We start from the raw sequence: 19,338 nt of genomic DNA on the forward strand, positions 1-19,338 counted from the left end.
GAACAGATAATTCAACTGTGTACCAAAATCACACCGAATGTTTCAACTACATTTTTGACTGGCACAACATGTGATCGACCACTCCCAGTACAAACACGTATCACGACCCCGGCCCAAGATCGTCACATCGTCCTTACTCATTTGAGGAACGGGTTATAACCAGCGTCCAGAACAGACACTACAATTGCGGACGAAGGGGTATCATCAGTTCCCAGACGGTATGGCGGCGATGTCATCGCACGTACTTGTTCTCCTTCCTGACGTGTCCAGATTTCATGTCATGTAAAGGGAAGGATTAGAGTCCGAGAACGTAAAGCTGATCATCGAGTTCAGCAGCTAGCCCGCTGTGTTGGTGGAAGCGTTATGATTTGTGGAAGGATTGGTAGTCATTGCTGGGCACATCTACACATCTGTCGAGGTCAGTTACAACTCAAACGTGTAAAGCGGAGGTTCTGGGAAGGTACAGTCGTGCCCGTTCCCTACATGACGGCAGATCAACGTCTTCCTATTTTGCATCAGGATAAAAATGCATGACCCCATAATGGTAGACACAGCATGAACTTTCTTCAGCAAAAGAACATTCCTCTCTTGTCGTGGCTGTGCTCGACGCAAATGATGGCCATACCTGTTACTGATACTGACTGTGTCAAAGTCTTGGGAGCATGATTAATTCAAGTTTCAACCCGTCAATTTTACCGTTATGTTATGGATGCACTAAATGGTGAATGGCTGCTTCTTTTTCTTGTTTCATCTTGATTGACAATTTCAATGTCAACAGGGCCAAGTTTTTCATTTATCACGGAGATTAAACGTTTTATCCTGGTGATGCGTTTCTAAAGTAGTACGGTATAGCTTACAGTCTGTCTGCACTCATTTTCTCGTTTGTCGTGACCTTTCGTGTACACATAATGAATACATGAGCTTTGAACGTGATATTTATTTCAGCAAATTTGAAGTCGACTTGTTCGAAATGCTTCACTGAGACAAATACCACATTTGCATTTTGTTATGGCATATGAGTAAGATATCGTAGTGTTAGTGTCAACCAAATCGTCAAAAGGACTCTCGCGTAACTGCTTTTTTCTGCTCCATCGACCACGTGATTGGTTGGTCTGTTTACAGGACTCCGTCTCTTTCTATTATTAATGTGCAGTCTTTCAAGGTTGCAAAACATTGCTCGTCAGCCGTGACAGGCTGTGTCTTTAGATCTCTTCCTCAAACAAAATGTCTTGGATCAGATGGTTGAAGAATACAACAGGACACGTAACCAGTCGGTTTAGCCACGTCATTTGGTTGAAATTTTGAACACATTCCCCTAATTAATCATCGGATGCCTCTCTTGCATCACTGCGAACTGCCGTTGTTCATTGGATTGTTTCATTACCTCACATTTGGGCGTGTCTCTCTTTGTCCCGTTACAATGCATGCGTTCTGTCAGTGAATTGTCATCAAAGTGTTTTATCAATTTACCGTTGAAAGCAGATGGTTTACATGAATTAATGGCATTAAAATATTGAATGCGTTATGCCCAAATCATATAGGAGGAATATCGATGGGGGAACATTATTATTTCCCTTGGCCTTTTCAGTGACTACCCGTGAAGATCTGGGGTAGAATTGATCTTCAGTAACCCATGCTTGTCGTAAGAAGCGACTAACGGGATCGGGTGGTCAGGCTCACTGACTCGGTTGACACATGTCATCCCAATTGCGTAGATCAATGCTCATGCTGTTGATCACTGGATTACCTAGTCCAGACTCGATTATTTACAGACCGCCGTCATATAGCTGGAATATTGCTGAGTGTGGCGTAAAACTAAACTCATTCACTGACTCACTTTTCAGAGACTACAGAGTGGCAGGCAAGCAGTTTCCATCGTCACGATCCCCCCTGAGGTTGCCGCAGCCCACTCAAACGACACAGCGCTAAGGCCAGTGCATGTAACCACCACCAAGAAGCCGGTCAATGTGAAACGCCAGCCAACCAAACCTCCGCAGAAAGGAGTGATTGTTAGTGAAAGGTTATCTGCAGGATCATCAAATAGCCCTCTGAAGGTATGCGGCTATGAATGCATTATATAGAATGTGTGTGTGTGTGTGTGTGTGTGCTCTTCAACAAGAAGTATACGATCCTCGGCATTATATTTCTTTTCCCATAACTGGTAGACATTTGTTTTCAGTAATTGTGGTATGGTAAACGCGTTACACACAGTAGTGATGTGTTACGGCAGTTCTTGAACGACGATAGGGGTTAGATTAGAATTTTTCACACATCTGACCTTTTTTATACCTCCACGATTTGTTCATTATTCATCCACTCAACAGAGGCCTCTGAATGGCGATGAGAGGGTGCCCATCTCAATCCTGTTGCAGCGCCTCACCAAGTTCAGCCAAACCGGTCGTCGGACATATGACTTTGGCGAACACAACTCCTGTCTTGCCGCAGGCGTTTTCCTTTTGGGAAAAGTCTGACCTCATAGTCGCTTATGGCATTCTCTGAAGTTAGAGTTGAGTACTGACGGTTTGTGCACCGTGAGGATGGGCGTTGTTGTTCTGACAGACAAAACGTAGATCCACATGGAGCACAAAAAGGACAAGAAACGCTGGCATTATATTTCCTCGGTGGTACTGTAAAGTGACACCTCCTTCTATGGAGTTTAGCTCGCCCAGTGATAGTGATGCCACCCCACCCCGTAACCGATCTACCGCCAAAGATTTCATAAGGTCTTTGCCTGACCAAGTGTCCAGACGTGATCAGTCGTAACATTTTGTGATAAAATAATGCTATCGATAGAAATATGAGGGAGCCTGTCCAACTCCCGTTGTAACGCCTTGCCAAGTTTAATCCAAACTGGCGGTGGACTATGACTTTTAGGATTGTCGGTATTTGTCCCGGCGTCTGCTAATCACAGACTAGGGCATATAGACGTGCTGACCATTGCGCGCTGATTTCTCCATGCAAAGAATCCACAGACTCTTCATTTCTCCTGGGTGACCCCAATGAAAGCATTCTTGTCAACAACCTATGCACTATCATGAAAAAATACATCTACAAATGGAAATGCATGGCTAAACAGTTACATTTTAACCATCTCCTAAAAATTATAAAGCTTCATTATAATGTTGAAAAGTATATATTCGGTGAAGATAATGAAAACTTTTTGAGAAAATGGTCTGGCTGTTTTACAGTTTAAACAACATGCTACCTCTTCTTGTCTTCTCTCCAACCCTTTAACCCCACCCTCCCCTTTCTCTCTCCCTCATTTCCCCCTTCCCTACCTCTCTCTTGTTGCTTTTTTGCATATATTAATAACAAAAATGAATTATCTTCTCAACTGCCTTAGCGATCCCATGACATTTCCCCAGATCGGTGTCTAGATCTCCAAGGGACACATTCGTGGTCAAATGCAGCACGCGGGTGTTTAAATGAATTCCATGTCAAATGGTTGCAGCAGTCCGATAATGAACTCACCTTTAGTTTGCTTTGTTACTATGAATGTATATATTGCTGTGTTTGTGTTATAGATTGCAAGTATCATTTCAATATGGCTGTATCTTGGAAAATAAATATTATCTAAAAAAAATAAAGATAAAAAGAAAATCCATAGACGCTCCTTGTGTAACGCATGCCGCATCGCCCTGTCTCCAACAATCAACGACGACCACAGGACCGTAATCACTCGATAAAGCTGGCTCATTTCAGAAATTTGAGGTTGAAACGTTTTGGGCGTGTCGCTCGTTGTCCTGTAACAATATATGGGTTTTGTCAAGGGCTGTATTATGTTAAAACCTACATAAACAAATGTCCAACATTCTGTAGTTACTGTTAGGAACAATTATAGAAATGTTAGCGCTGATTCCTGTTGTATTGACTTTTGTTGTGTCGCTTCAGTTTTATTTGTGTTTTCTCATAGGACAGTCATGCATATAAATATCCAACCGTATTTATGTAATTCCAAAACGAAAACAGCATCTTGTAATACAATTCAAAATGTATCAACATTCCAGACGCCATGGACGGCAAATCAAAGTGTTTTATCAAGTTATCGTTTTGGGCTTGAATTAATGGTCTGAAGATAATGTATTTATGCCAAAAAACGTTTAAGGAATATCGATGGAGGATCATTGATTTTTCCACTTTGCTTTTCAGAGAACAACGAAACGCCCCCCTGTGAAACGCCATCCACCCAAATCTCCGCGGAAGGGAGTGAATAATTATAAAAAGCCACCACTGCGACCGTTAAGTATCCCTCTAAGGGTATGTAGTTATGAAGATCTAAAAAGACACACGCACGTACGCACGAACGAAAACGCATACACACAAGCACAAATGTCCTCAACTGTCCTCAAATGTCCAACATTCTGTAGTTACTGTTAGGAACAATTATAGAAATGTTAGCGCTGATTCCTGTTGTATTGACTTTTGTTGTGTCGCTTCAGTTTTATTTGTGTTTTCTCATAGGACAGTCATGCATATAAATATCCAACCGTATTTATGTAATTCCAAAACGAAAACAGCATCTTGTAATACAATTCAAAATGTATCAACATTCCAGACGCCATGGACGGCAAATCAAAGTGTTTTATCAAGTTATCGTTTTGGGCTTGAATTAATGGTCTGAAGATAATGTATTTATGCCAAAAAACGTTTAAGGAATATCGATGGAGGATCATTGATTTTTCCACTTTGCTTTTCAGAGAACAGCGAAACGCCCCCCTGTGAAACGCCATCCACCCAAATCTCCGCGGAAGGGAGTGAATAATTATAAAAAGCCACCACTGCGACCGTTAAGTATCCCTCTAAGGGTATGTAGTTATGAAGATCTAAAAAGACACACGCACGTACGCACGAACGAAAACGCATACACACAAGCACAAATGTCCTCAACTGTCCTCAAATGTCCAACATTTTGTAGTTACTGTTTTCTGCAAATATAGAAAAGCCAACCCTAGTTATTTTACTGACAGTTTTGTCGCATCCGTTTTGTTGGTACTATCACTCAAGACAGTCATACATATACTGAACAGCAAAAGAAACGCAAGTGAAATCTCATGAAGGTAAGCGTTCATGTTTATGGAACGTTCATGGTTAAGTGACGTAATGATCCCATATGAGATGATGTCATGCAATTTCACGTCCATACGAAATATTCGCACAAACACACCAACAGTGCAGCAAAACCATAATTTTAGCACGTGCATCGAAGTTTATGGATGAAAAGCATGCATTTCACTCTGAGGTATCCTTTATAAAGGTTTGTGTCAAAAAACAGTTCAGTATTGACGCTAGGAGGTGTACACGCCACACAAATGATGCCTAGACTAACGACCTTAGCAGAGGGGAATGGCCATTGGAAAGTTACACGGAGGTAGCGCTGCAACCGCTGTAGCTAGACAATTGGGCTGTCATCTGACCACCATTACACGACTTGCTCAACGTCATCAGCAAAGCGGGTTGCTGCTGATCTTCCCCGCACCGGACGGCAACGAGTGACAACTCATGCGCAAGATCAGTTCATCCGGGTCACTCATCTAAGGAACCGAACTCAAGCAGCAACAGTAACAGCAGCCTTAGTTCTTGGGTCAAGGGGAGCAGTGCCAAGCGATACGATTAGGCGTCGTCTTCGGGCTGCTGGAATCCACTGCCGAAGGCCATATGTGGGGCCAATTTTGGCACGTCAACAACGCCAGCGACGTTTGCAGCCCTCACACAGCAAGGGTGTCGATGGATTATCTGGCTCAGAACAACATTAACGTCTCTTTCCCCGGATATGGCTCCAATTGAACATTCTGGGACGAAATTGGATGGAGGATTGCTGCAGGTAGACAGCCACTCACACTTGCACAGTTGGAATAGAGATTGGTGTTTGAGCGGAACCAGTTGCCTCAGGCATTCTTTCAGTCTCTAGTGAACTCAATGAGGCCACGTTGCACGGCCTGTGTGCAATCTCAAGGTGGCTATACGCGCTACTAAAGAGACTGTCACTTTTCGCGTTCAGGGGGTATCTCCATTTGACGGACTGTGATCAATTTGAACTTATTGCAATTCAATGTCAACAGCAACTTTTAGCTGTTACATTGACAGTGTTTTCTTTAGAATAAATGATTAGACATAATTTGGGTTGTCTTCTATTAACAAAATTGACAAAAAGCCAGATTTGCGTTTCTGTTGCTGTTCAGTATTTTTATTATCCTACCGTACGTATGTCATAGCCGAAACGAAAATAACATTTTGTTATGCAATTCAAAATGTCTTAACACTCCAGACGCTCAAAGTGTTTTATAAAGTCATCATGAAAGGCAATTTTGTTGACTGAATTAACGGCCTTAGAATATTTGATGAATTTATTATTATTTCCCTTTGCGTTTTCAGAGAACGAAGAATCGATCCCCTGTGAAACGCCAGCCACCCAAATCTCCGCGGAAGGTAATGTATATTCCTAAAAAATAACCTGGGCGATCATTGGGTATCCCTCCAAAGGTATGTATTTAGTTATGTAAACATTAAATCATTATATTCTCAAATAACCAGGGTTGGTTTTACAAGAGCGAATACGATTATTTTATATAGAATAACAAAATAAATTAAAGTACGGAAGCGAAGTAGGGCCAGGGTGAACAAAATTTTGGTCTCACTATCTCCTACATAGGACTTAATATCTCCTACCTAGGACGTACTATCTTCTACGTAGGACTTACTATCTGCTACGTAGTGCTTAATATCTCTTACATAGAAGACGAATTCCTGTAAACCAACCTGACCTTGGCTTTTTTGATAAAGCCAGTGAATTCATTATATCATTGAATTTTCTGTACCTTTTGACAGCAACGTGATTGACAAAATTCAGGAAAAGCATGCTAAATATGCGGACTTCGCCTTTGAAATATCCCGCTTGCATTCCAAGTACACTATCGTCAGGCTCCCCATTGTTCACGGTGTCCTTGGTTTTGTACCACCTGATCTCTTGGCGCAGATCAGGAGAGTGCGTGCCCGGGTTCTCCACCTGGTGCAGAGGCCTTCTGACACTGTGGGTAATGCAGGAGGCTGCAGTGTTTGGGAGCCTTCATATTCTCCGGAAAGTCCTTGATAGGTTCATTACTGGGAGAAGTCCCATTGGCTGTGTTGGCTGCGTGTAGAAGGGCAAGGGCCCTGAGCTGACGATGAGCCTTATAATGCAAGCCTGACTGTACCATGATTACCGAAACCCTCTCTGCTGCGTACTATTTTTAATCAGTAAAACATAATAATACTAATCAGTAGCTTGTAGCAAGACAGTTCAACTCTTATGTTCTTCAAAAGAGAACGACGCCAAAGGTGACCAACAGGAAAGGCCTTCCCAAGAAAAGACTAAAACCAGGAAATAAACGCCAACCACCAGGTAGGTTAATACAGGTTAAATTACAGGATTTCGGGTAGATGAATCTTTTCTCTGTGTCTTTTTAAAGCCGCAATCAGCAATATTCAGCCTGTATATACGACCAGACACTCCAGTGAACATGGAAATCGAACGCAGTGAGCATACCACATGCATCAACCACGTATACATGTCTGACCACCCGATCCCGATAGCCATCTACGACAAGCAGTAGACCAATGGAAAGGCTGAACATTCCAATATATGCATGAAGATCCGATTTAGAATCGGTAGCAGTGGGTAGGTTGGGATTTGGGGAGGGGATAGGGGGTAGCGAGTGGAGAACAGAAATAGGCTTCACACATTGTACCCATGTAGTGAAATAGACCATGGTCTTCTTTCCGACGTGTCAACACTTTAACCACTAGGCCATCCGAACAGCCCCTATTTTGAACCGAAACGTATTCATGGTGTCGTCGCTCCTGAGAAGGACAGGTGCGTAGGTTGATGGCCATTCTGTCAATCTGTCTATTGTCGCACCATCAGTCATCACCATGTTGTTTGCCGATGATATGGTACTATTTAGTGAAACTGTCCATGGTCTCCAAGAGGGCCTAGACTTGCTACGTGAATATTGCCAACAATGGGGTTTAGAAGTTAATGTAAACAAAACTAAGGTTGTAGTGTTTCGAAAGGGTGGTAAATTGGCTAAGAGAGACGTTTGGAATTATGCAGGTAGTCAATTGGAAATTGTTAATAGCTTTAAATATTTGGGTACAGTTTTTACCCCCTCGGGTAGTTTTTCGGAGGCTCAAGGAATATTGTCTGAGCAAGCTAGCAAAGCATTATTTACGTTATATAGAATAACTAGTCATAAACCCTATATCCAAGTCAGCTAACAATATGAATTGTTAATATCACTTGTTATACCTATTTTGAACTATGGGTGTGAAGTCTGGGGCTTTATGTAGGCACCCGCTGTTGAACGGATTCATTTAACGTACTTGAAAAAATTGCTGAAAGTTAAGATATCCACACCATCAAGTTTTATATATGGTGAGTTTGGTGTTTTGCCTCTGTACACAAGTAGAATATTACGTATCTTACATTATTGGTTAAAACTCATTAACTGTGAAAATCATAGATACATACGTGTTGTATATGATGCCTTGTTAGAAATGTCTATAGTCAATCCAGAATGTAAAACTTACTTTACTGAGAGATGTATTATGTCAATACGGGTTTGGTTATGACTGGTTGTCGCAAACTGTATCTTGTAAGATTAGCTTTTTAAATGAATTCAGACAAAGAGTAAATGATATCCATATCCAAATGTGGAGATATCAGCTTTTATCGCCTAGCGACACTAGATTGTATCTACACATCAAGGAAACATTTGAATTTGAACGCTATCTCTGTAGGATAGAAATAGCTAAATATAGAAAAGCCTTAACGCGATTTCGATTAAGTTCTCACATGCTATTAGTAGAAAAGGGACGGTGGAGTAAGTTAGATATATCGAATAGAGTATGTCCTTTTTGTACTAGTTGTTTGGAAGATGAGTATCATGTTGTAATGGTTTGTCCAAGGTATGTAAAATATAGACAGTTGTATTTAGACAAGAGTTTGTATCAAAATCCGAGTATGTACAAGTTTGTACAATTTCTGAAAAGTAAGTCCAAAAATAATATTCTGAAGTTAGCTAAGTTTGTTTATCATATCCTTAAAGAAAGAGGCAGTTATGAAATGTATGCTAAGAAAAACTAGAAAACTGTGAAAAACACCTATAAGACTACGCCTATAATATTATTCCATTCGCTGCCATTGTGTTGACTTGCAATCTGTACCAACATCCGATCACAAATACATTTGTAGGACTATAGTTCGAAAACGTAAGTGCAAAATAGTATTTGCAAAATGACCAAGCCGCTAACCTTATATCCTTATTTGTTGTTAACATTCTGTCACCAGACAATACTGTTCATTTAGTTTTCAGTACCCAGTACCATTGGAGATGTGCCTATTGCATGTGCATTATTATCATTATTGCAATATGAATTGTAACTTGTATACTGGCCTCTGGCCTATTCAGAAATAAATTCAATGTCATCAGTCAACAATATTGTCATTGGTGACGAAAAAGAAATAAATATTCCGGATCCCAAGATGACATGAAGCCCAAGTTTATTCATGTATGTTCTCAATGATCACAGTGGCATTTAAGCAGTTGGGACGTACGCTATTGAACAGGATCCTGCTTGACAAGGGTACAGGAATCTGTATAAAAATGTCGCACTCGCGAAATAAAAGAATTTATTATCCGTTCCGGGCCCAAGATGAGATAAACCCGTTATTTGAGACGAAAGCCAATGTTTAATTATGTATGTTTTCAATGATCAGAGTTTAGTATGAAACTCTTAATGCCATTCCGTCAAACATATCTCGGTATTTTCTCTGAGTAGAAGAATATGTTTCTTTCAGTATTTGAGGCCACATGGCCAAAAGTACAAACATGTAATTACAATATTGTGCGGATGGACAGATAAAGCAATGTCGTTAGTTCATTTTCATACAGGCAAGTTACGCTTTAGAAATATTGCAATAGACTTCAATAGATGTGCATTTGTTGTTGTTAAAAGTTGTTTAAATTTTAATCTTGATGGAAAGGTATGGTAATAACTAGGTAAATACAGTTTTCTGTGTACAGAATAGAATGGACACACAGGTAAAAAATGAAATTCATCTTGTGTAACATTAAAATCACATTTGTCATCAGTACATTGAAATTTATATTATTACTATAACGTTGTTGTTAAACATTCAGTTTATGGCTTAAACAGCGGAATTTGCATAAAATGCGTATAAGGTCCTTGTTATGGCACAGTTCTAATATGTATTTTTCAGGTTCCAGGGTGGACTTGATTGCTCCATAGTCTTTTAGAAAAGATGATGATGTTATCCTAGAATGGCAATTTTGAATTTTAATATCTTGATAAATGTTTCAATATTCCCACATTCCTGCGTAATCCAAACATAAGAAAATCCAGTTCGGAATAGAAGTAGACGCACATGTGTAACCCAGTTGCAGCTGCCACTATCATCATGCAGCTTTTTCATTTCTTTGAGTGGCATTTTAGAAGTTGGGACGTACGCTATTGAAAAGAAAGTTCGATATTATATTGATGTTTCCGTAAAATACTTCTGTCAGTCATCTGTAAATACGTAATACTTGAAGATTGAAAGACATAGGTTGCATTTTTGACAAAATGACTGTGAATGAGTCTCCATGGATTTACATTTATTTGGGGACACTTCTGTTTCCGAATTATCTCCTCGTAATTGTTATTCCACGTTTACGTGTCTCGCGATGTTCTTGTGAAGAACAACACAACAATGCACAGAAATATCTAATTCAGACTGTTGTCTCATTAGAAACAAAATCACAATCCGTATGCAGGCTGGTGGCCAATTCAATGACTATTGTATATTTTACTGAGTTTCCACAAGGGATGACTGTAGACCCGTGAACATCCGGGTTAGAACTTCAGAAAACCATGACTGTCGCCAGAGGCTATCAACGGGATCGGGTGGTCAGGCTCAATGACTTGGTTGACACATGTTATCGTATCACTACTGAGGCCTGTAGTATACACAAAAGGATTATGACCGAGGGGATCTTTGGTGCGTTGATAGAATGCTGGAGGTATGAAATAGCCTTGATAACAGTCTTGACGTTCATCTTGAACCTGAACCTCACACAGCCCGAATCAAAGGGCATCAGACCTCAGTATTAGGACTTTACTCCAAATCAACACTATCACACGAAATCTGTGACAATCCTGGCCACAGCATCCAGTGGGACAGAGTCAAAACCCTAACGACCAGCCACAAAGACTTTTTATATCAGGAAACTCCAAGAAGCTATCTACATCAAAAGACTCCAACCATCAATCAACCGTGACCAAGGCTATTACATACCTCCTGCATACTATCAACTCGTCAAAGACCCCCACCAGTCACAATCCCCGTGTTTATACTGCAGGCTTCTCGTGTTAACACAACCCGTGAAGATCTGGGTTAGAATTGATCTTCAGCAACCCATGCTTGTCGTAAAAGGCGACTATCAATTGCGTAGATCGATCCTCATGCTGTTGATCACTGCATTGTCTGGTCCAGACTCGATGACATGTGTGAACCAAGTCAGCGAGCCTGCCCACCCGATACTGTTAGTCGCCTTTTACGACAAGCATATTCGCTTTTTGTGGCAAGCATGGGTTGCTGAAGACCTATTCTACCCCGGATCTTCACGGGTCTACCAAATGAGTTGCCATTGACATCGGGGTACAATGAAATGTTACTCGCTTGTAAGCGGGGTACATTGAAAATAATAGAAGAGCGCTCAGCCAATCAGAAAGCGTCATTTATGTGCGAGGTAAGATAAAATGGATTGTCTTGTCCTGACGCGATTTTTTGCAGATCACCGCTTTATAGCTGGGATATTGCTGCGTCCGGCGCTAAATAACAAATAAAGCAACCACCCACTATCCTCCATTTGGTCACACAATAAACACACAATGGTCTTGTTTGCGTTTGGGGGCGGTGGGGTAGCCCAGTGGTTAAAACGTTCGCTCGTCACGCCGAAGACCCGGGTTCGATTCCCCACATGGGTACAGTGGGTGAAGCCCATTTCTGGTGTCCCCGCCGTGATGTTGCTGGAATGTTGCTGAAAGCGGCCTAAAACTAAACTGACTCATTCACTCAATTATTTGCGTTTGTTTCATTACAGCGTCGTGTCGGAAGCCTTACACTCTTACCAGATTCCTCGACAAAAGGCACGTATACAAAGGGAAGCCTCCGCCATGTCTATGTCTTCGACTGCATAATAGTATTCAGAAATTTGCAACCTGGCAATCGGCGGAGAGTACGTGTAACAAGGAGGGAAGTAGATTAGCTGTTGGAAATACACACGTTCGAATGAAAATCATTCAACAGCACTTAAAAAAGAAAAGTAAGTATAATATGGCAATGACAATACTGTATTACCCCAAGGGGAATTCTCTTTACATTTGAAAGTGGTCACATGATATAATATTAAAAATGACATAAAGGTTAAGAATACACAAAACAACACAATAGACAGACAAAGTTAACAGTCATTTGAAGGGTGAATACTTGCTGGAATAAAATAATTTCGAACTCTTTTTGTGTTAAAACGGGGCAATTGGTATCGGTGGTTAAGATAAGATTTGCTTTTGATATTAAGAGAGCCATACCAGCATTGAATTGAAAAAGTCAAAATACTTTCAACAAAACAACGATAAAACGACAGCATCACCTTTTTGCTTATGTTAAAAGATATGCTTCTAGGACGTGCATGTTGTCGGTTACTGTCGATCCAAAACTCACATTTCATGTTAGTACAATGAATATATTATTTTCCGTTTGATTTTTCTGCAATCGATTATGAACGTATGTTTGCCAATGAAAAAACAATCGTTTAGGGATTTTGGATTCCGTCGGTGGTTTACATAAATTCAGTCGGTTCGTAACCTCGTGGGAAGTTTCGATGGGGTAGCCCAGTGGTTAAAGCGTTCGCCTGTCCCGCCGAAGTCTTCACATGGGTACAGTGTGTCAACGAGCGTATAACGAACTTTATTGTCCCGAATTCACCTCTATATTTTCGTCGAAATGCATAAAACGAACAACGATTATAAAACAACAACAACAAACAAACAACCACCACCATCAGCATTATCATCATCATCACCATCACCACCACCACCACCACCACCACCACCACCATCATCATCATCATCATCATCATCATCATCATCATCATCATCATCATCATCACCATCACCACTATCATGATCATCATCATCGTTCCTGCCTTTATCATGAGCATGCATAGATAGTCAGAATTCCATCGATAGCACTAGCCACAAACACATGCAAAGGCAAATCAACTCTTTATCTGAAAACGAAACGGTTTAAAGCAGAGTACACGCAAACTCGCTATTGCTTGCAGGTATCCTTGGTGCTCTTCAGTCAAGGTTTGGTAATAAGAGAGTTTGGATCGGACTGCGTGGTAACCAATGGATCGATGGATCTGAAAAAACATACACTAAATTCGAGTCTAAGCTTAAGGAAAATGGCGGTCCCAACCAATGTGTATCGGTTCAAATGAAGGGTAAAATATTTTGGCAGTATCAAACTTGTAATACACCAAATTATTTCATTTGTGAAATGGTTTGAATAAAAACGCAATTACCCGAGAAGCTTGTGTATTCACCGTGACGTCTTTTTGACCTTTCTACTCAACCGTACCGTAGTTTTTTTTTTGTTATTTTGTTTTTTTGGGGGGATGGGTTTGGGAGTGGGGGGTGGGATGGGTGGGAATGGGGTAGCCCAGTGGGGTTAAAGCATTGGCTCGTCACGCCGAAGGCCAGGGTTCCGATCTAACCATCCCAAAATTAGCCAACTATTACGACTGTCAGCAACTGTGACAGCCAAGAATGGTTATGCACTTGGTCCGGTCTAGTGAAGTCCTATTTGACGGTCGCGCAAATTGGAACCAGACCTCGTTCTTAAATACACCCTTGTCACCGGAAATCTGGTACCGGAAGTAAGCTGGGCCCCGTCTCGCATATCGCAAGTTAGCGCGCGCAAAAGGAGAGAGTAACGTCCCTTGGTAACGACAACACGATCTCAAAGCTGAGGACAATTTACGAAAAATATATTCTAATGTATGATTTATGAAGACTGAAACTGACGACAAAGTTGCTCTTGGTGCACAGTGAACATCTTTTGTGCCAAAAATGGTGTCTATTGATGTCTATCGGGCCAGAATTGGATCTTTCTCCCACCCCAGTGGAACTCAGTAACAAGTAATGTTACAACATGAGAGTGAGTACTCGCCTTTCGTGTCGGGGACAGATGTCCACTTCAGAATACTCATTTGTGCATTTCTATTTTCTATACATCTTTTGACATCAAATGCTGTGTTTGGCTGTCTTGAAAAAGTGAACTTTGGCAGTTTTTTACCCAAAGAAAATATCCTTTTGTGTACCCCATGTGACGTCACCACTTCTACCTGTGACCCGGTTTTGTTTATACACCACACTCGGATTGCACGTGGAATGTGTCTCCTCGGAGGTGACACGCGACCAGCGAGTGTTATAACACAGATTATAATGTGTGCAAACGATGCTGAGCCGAACCCGGGCCTACCTCACTTGAAGATGTTAGGGACGCTATCTTGTCAGAATTACGTGACGTAAAATCAGATCTATCCTCGCAAATGAACGATTTGAAATGTGAAGTGAAAACTATAGTATCGAGATGTGACAGGTTGGAAGATTCTGTGAAAGAACTAAAAACAACTATTGAAACAACCAAACATGACTATGACGTTATGTACGATGATCTCGATGCTGTCTCGGGAAGAGTTGAGAGTTTTCAGAAACGTCTATCCAAGATGGAAGATGAAATTGATAAACTCGAATCTTTTAGTCGTCGTGACAACATTGTAATACACGGTGTTCCTGAAGCAGAAGGTGAAAAGTCGATGGCGTGTAAGGACACAATTATGTCTTTATTTACTAAGTACTTGACCTTTAAAACCTGTCAAACGTCTGACGTCATTAGAGCCCACCGCCTTGGAATCAAGCGTCATGGTGCAATAAAGCCACGCCCTATTATCGTTAAACAGAAAGTTTCCGAGGACAAGGTTCGAGCCCTCAAAGCCAGACCGGTGCTAAGGGAGATTGGGTACGGCATATCAAGCGACCTTACAACTCGCCAACGCCAACAACTTCAAGCCCTTAAGGAGACAGGACAATTCGGCTATTTTAAGAATGGAAAGCTTGTGGGAGTTCAAAGTGATAAAAAACAGGGTTCAGTCCGTCCCCCACTTAGAACGACACAACATCGACCCCAAAAAGAAACTGCCACTAACATGAACGGGGCTCAATAGGATAGCGGCCAAGGCCCGGTTAATTTATCACAGGGCTCGCCGAACGCGAACACCGGTAACACTGGCTATAGTTCGGATGATGTTAACGACTCAAACTTCACGTTTTTGTGTTGGAATATCAATGGGTGATCTGATAAAATTGATCACACTGATTTTATTTCATATCTTCGCAAGTTTCATATTATTTGTCTCGTGGAGACATTTGTCCAGGATATGTTAAATATTAGTTGGTTAGATGGTTATGATATCAAATTGTCTAAATGTGGACGTCTTTCAGGTGGCGAGTGTATATGTATTCATGAACGTTTTAGAAAGATGTACAAACAAATGACATGTGATGTAGATAATTTTATTTGGTTAAAACTGTCAAAACAATTATGTTCCACTAACAAAGATGGCAATCTATTTTGCACTTATATCCCACCAACAGGTTCAACGTATTATAAGAACAAAACTTCCAAATGTAACATTGAACAGCTTGAACACTTCTTTTTAGACAATATACAAGAACTATCTTATTCATATAAAGTTTTGTGTGGAGATATGAATGCACGCACTGGAGAGTTGAACAATGTACCTGTCACAGTTGATGATGATCATAACACAAACAATAACATGCATTTTATTGATGATGAAGAGTCTTATCCTATTGATGATTGTAAATCTCATGACACTGTTGTTAACAGCTTTGGTCAAATGCTATTAGATGTGTGTTATGTACTCCAGTTGTATATAGTGAATGGTAGAGTATACGGTGATATTAGTGGTGAATTTACATATTATGGCCATCAACGGTCTAGTGTGAATGACCATAACAGAAAACATTTTTGCAAACTGAGAAACAAGTACATTTGTATAAAGCTTGCTACAGAAAATATAAGACTGATATTTCTATACAAAAGGTACAAACACTTACTGACTCCATACACTCTCCTTCTAAATTTTGGAAACTGCTTCGGACATTTCGAAAACCGTCAAGTCCAAGATCAAACATTTCGAAAACAGAATGGCTTACTCATTTCAAGAATGTTTTCTCGAATGAATCCGTTTTTAATGACATTGATACACAGCGTGATTTTACGGACGCTTTGCCTGACATGTATATTTTAGACACCCCCATTTCAGAAATCGAAATAAGGGAAGCTATATCTAACTTAAAGAATGGTAAATCGCCAGGTCCTGATCAAATTATAATTGAAATGATAAAATGTTCGACGACAGAGCTTTTACCTTTTCTCCAAAAATGTTTTTATACCATATTCGAAAGTTGTATATTTCCAAAAAGCCGGTCGTGTTCAATTATATAATTCCAATACACGAGAAAGGCTGCTTTGATAATCCAGATAATTATAGAGGAATCTCCTTAATGAGCATCCTTGGAAAAATATTTACATCAATATTGAATACAAGAATTACAAAATAGTTCTAATCTGCATGATCTAATTCCAGAGGCTCAGGCTGGCTTCAGAAAAAAACTATTGTACTTGTGACCATATATTCACCTTATACGCAATTATCCAAAAATGCTTAACGTGCCGTAAACATAAATTGTATGTGGCTTTTGTTGATTTTAAAAAAGCGTTTGCTTCTGTTGATCGGCATAAATTATGGTCATGTTTACGAAAGGCTCGTTTTAAAGGCAAAATGTATAATATTCTAAAATCTATGTATTCCAATATAAAATAACGTGTACGTTGTGGGGATGATACCATCGACTACTTCGACAAGGCTGTATTTTAAGTCCAAATTTTGTTCTCTTTCTTTATAAGTGAATTGTATCTTGAAATTACAAATTGCAGAAAACATGGAATACAAATGTTTCCCGACATGATTGAAATATTGATTTTGCTATTTGCCGACGATGTTATCCTAGTATCAAATACTATTGTTGGACTACAAAATCAACTTAACATCCTAGAACGTTATACACATGATTGGAAACTGTCAGTTAATTTTGACAAAACAAATGTTGTCATTTTTAGAAGAGGAGGCCCTGTTGCAAAAAATGAGAAATGGTCCCTAAATGTAAAGTTCATTACTATTACTAATCACTATACTTATCTGGGTGTACTGTTTACCCATACAATGAATTTCAAGAAAAGTGTTACTTATTTGACATCACGAGCCAAGAAAGCATTAATCAACCTCATGGCTGTATCTCAGAACTTAGGCGTTTTAACACATAGTATATACTTTAAATTGTTTGATTCTCAAATTCAACCCTTAATGCTATATGCCTCAGAAATTTGGGGGTTCCAAAAACATGATTGTATTGAGAAATTGCATCTTTTAGCTTGTAAAAGATTTTTATCCGTTGGTAAATCAACGCCAAATTGCATGATATATGGCGAGTGTTGTAGATACCCTCTTTTTATCAACTCAAAAATAAGAAGCTTAAAGTATTGGTTTAAGATTCTCGGAATGCACGACCGACGAATTCCAAAATTAGCTATAATATGCTTCTCAAACTAGATAATATTGGTAAAACAACATGGACGTCACATATAAGAAATCTTTTATTTTCTCACGGTTTTGGGTTTGTCTGGTTAAATCAAACAGTTGGCAATGTTCCCCTATTTCTTAACCAATTTCGAGAACAATCAATCAACATGTATCATCAAGAATGGCATTTCACATTAGAAACAAGTTCACGTTATGATCTATATAGATCCTTCAAGAGTCTCATTCAACCAGAAAAATACTTATCTGTGCTAAGATCCAAAATCTCAGGCGCAATTTTGTTCAGTATCGACTTGGTCTTTCAGACCTATTCGTAAATAAGGGTAGAAGATTGTCAATAGAGAAATGTTTAAGATTATGTCCTTTATGTCATTCAGCCATTTTACATTCTTCTGTCCATTTTATGTTGATCTAAGAACCAAATATATATCAGTGCAATATCAGTCAAAATATCCCGAAATATCCCAATTTTATCCTCAAATAATGAAAACGTTATTCTCCAACTTGCCTTATTTGTAAAACATGCTTTATCTTTAAGAAATGAACTGTTAAGCATTGGTTGACTTTATTCCTTTCATCCTTGTATTATTGTGAGTATTTATATATGTATATCATGTATTCTCCTTGTATGTGGGCCGACATTAGAATCTATGTCGAAACGTCGCCTATACAGAATAAAAAAATTGTATATCCATAAAAATAGTCCTCATCCTCCAACTGGTATTGCTTTCATTAGAGACATGAAACATTTTCAAACCAGCCAATCAAAAAGAATCAACTCAATGCACTGGCAGAAGACGACTATCTTGAGTGCATTGATATCCCGAGTCAAACCCCTCAAGGACTGACGCCGTGACCTTGCATTTCCCCATCTTCCCTGAGCATCTTCAAGCCACCTCCACAGATTTGCTTCACATTCTCAGAAACTCACTCCATCGTTGATTCCTGATATTTAACGGTGTTTTTGTAGATTTACAGGATTAAAAGATCATATAAAAATACTCGGCATCAGATATCAGATGTTCATGTGATTAGTTTTTCGATTTTATGGGCTGACGAAAACTGATAATAGAAAGAAACAATTTCAAATAGAACTAAAAAATAGTGAGTGCGTGGAGTTGAACTATATTTTCGTTTTTCCGAGATATTGTATACTTTTCTTGATGTGAAGAGTGAGTGAGTTTAGTTTTACGCCGCACTCAGCAATATTCCAGCTATATGGCGGCGGTCTCTCAATAATCGAGTCCGCACCAGGCAATCCAATGATCAACAGCATGAGCATCGATCTTCGGAATTGGGATGCGATGACATGCGTCAAATCAGCGAGTCTGAACACCTGATCCCGTTAGTCGCCTCTTACGACAAGCATGGGTTACTGAAGATCAATTCTAACCCGGATCTTCACGGGTTTGACGTGAAGAAAACGGAAGTGATTGCTTATTTCAAACCCAAGAGCACGGGCGACCAGCGGACTAGGCAGTGATCATACTGGTTCGAAGTCGCTACCAGGAACTCCAAAGTTAGCTGAGGTGCGCAAAAGTGTAGATTA

The 19,338-nt window shown here is 40.0% G+C and overlaps 1 protein-coding gene across 1 annotated transcript in view; it reads left to right on the forward strand.

Annotated features, from left to right (window-relative positions):
- The window catches only part of LOC124260602, a 28,193-nt gene extending 17,906 nt beyond the window's left edge, over window positions 1-10,287 (forward strand). Inside the window, exons 3-9 of the mRNA XM_046694923.1 lie at window positions 1,845-2,054; window positions 2,325-2,465; window positions 4,150-4,257; window positions 4,698-4,805; window positions 6,373-6,426; window positions 7,300-7,378; window positions 10,259-10,287. Of these exons, the coding sequence (XP_046550879.1) occupies window positions 1,845-2,054; window positions 2,325-2,465; window positions 4,150-4,257; window positions 4,698-4,805; window positions 6,373-6,426; window positions 7,300-7,378; window positions 10,259-10,287 (729 nt within the window). The remainder of the gene's footprint in view (window positions 1-1,844; window positions 2,055-2,324; window positions 2,466-4,149; window positions 4,258-4,697; window positions 4,806-6,372; window positions 6,427-7,299; window positions 7,379-10,258) is intronic.
- The last annotated feature ends 9,051 nt before the right edge of the window (window positions 10,288-19,338 follow it).

The sequence above is a fragment of the Haliotis rubra genome, unplaced genomic scaffold (genome assembly GCF_003918875.1).
Source record: "Haliotis rubra isolate DU_JTF1 unplaced genomic scaffold, ASM391887v1 Scf77, whole genome shotgun sequence".
Lineage (NCBI taxonomy): Eukaryota > Metazoa > Mollusca > Gastropoda > Lepetellida > Haliotidae > Haliotis > Haliotis rubra.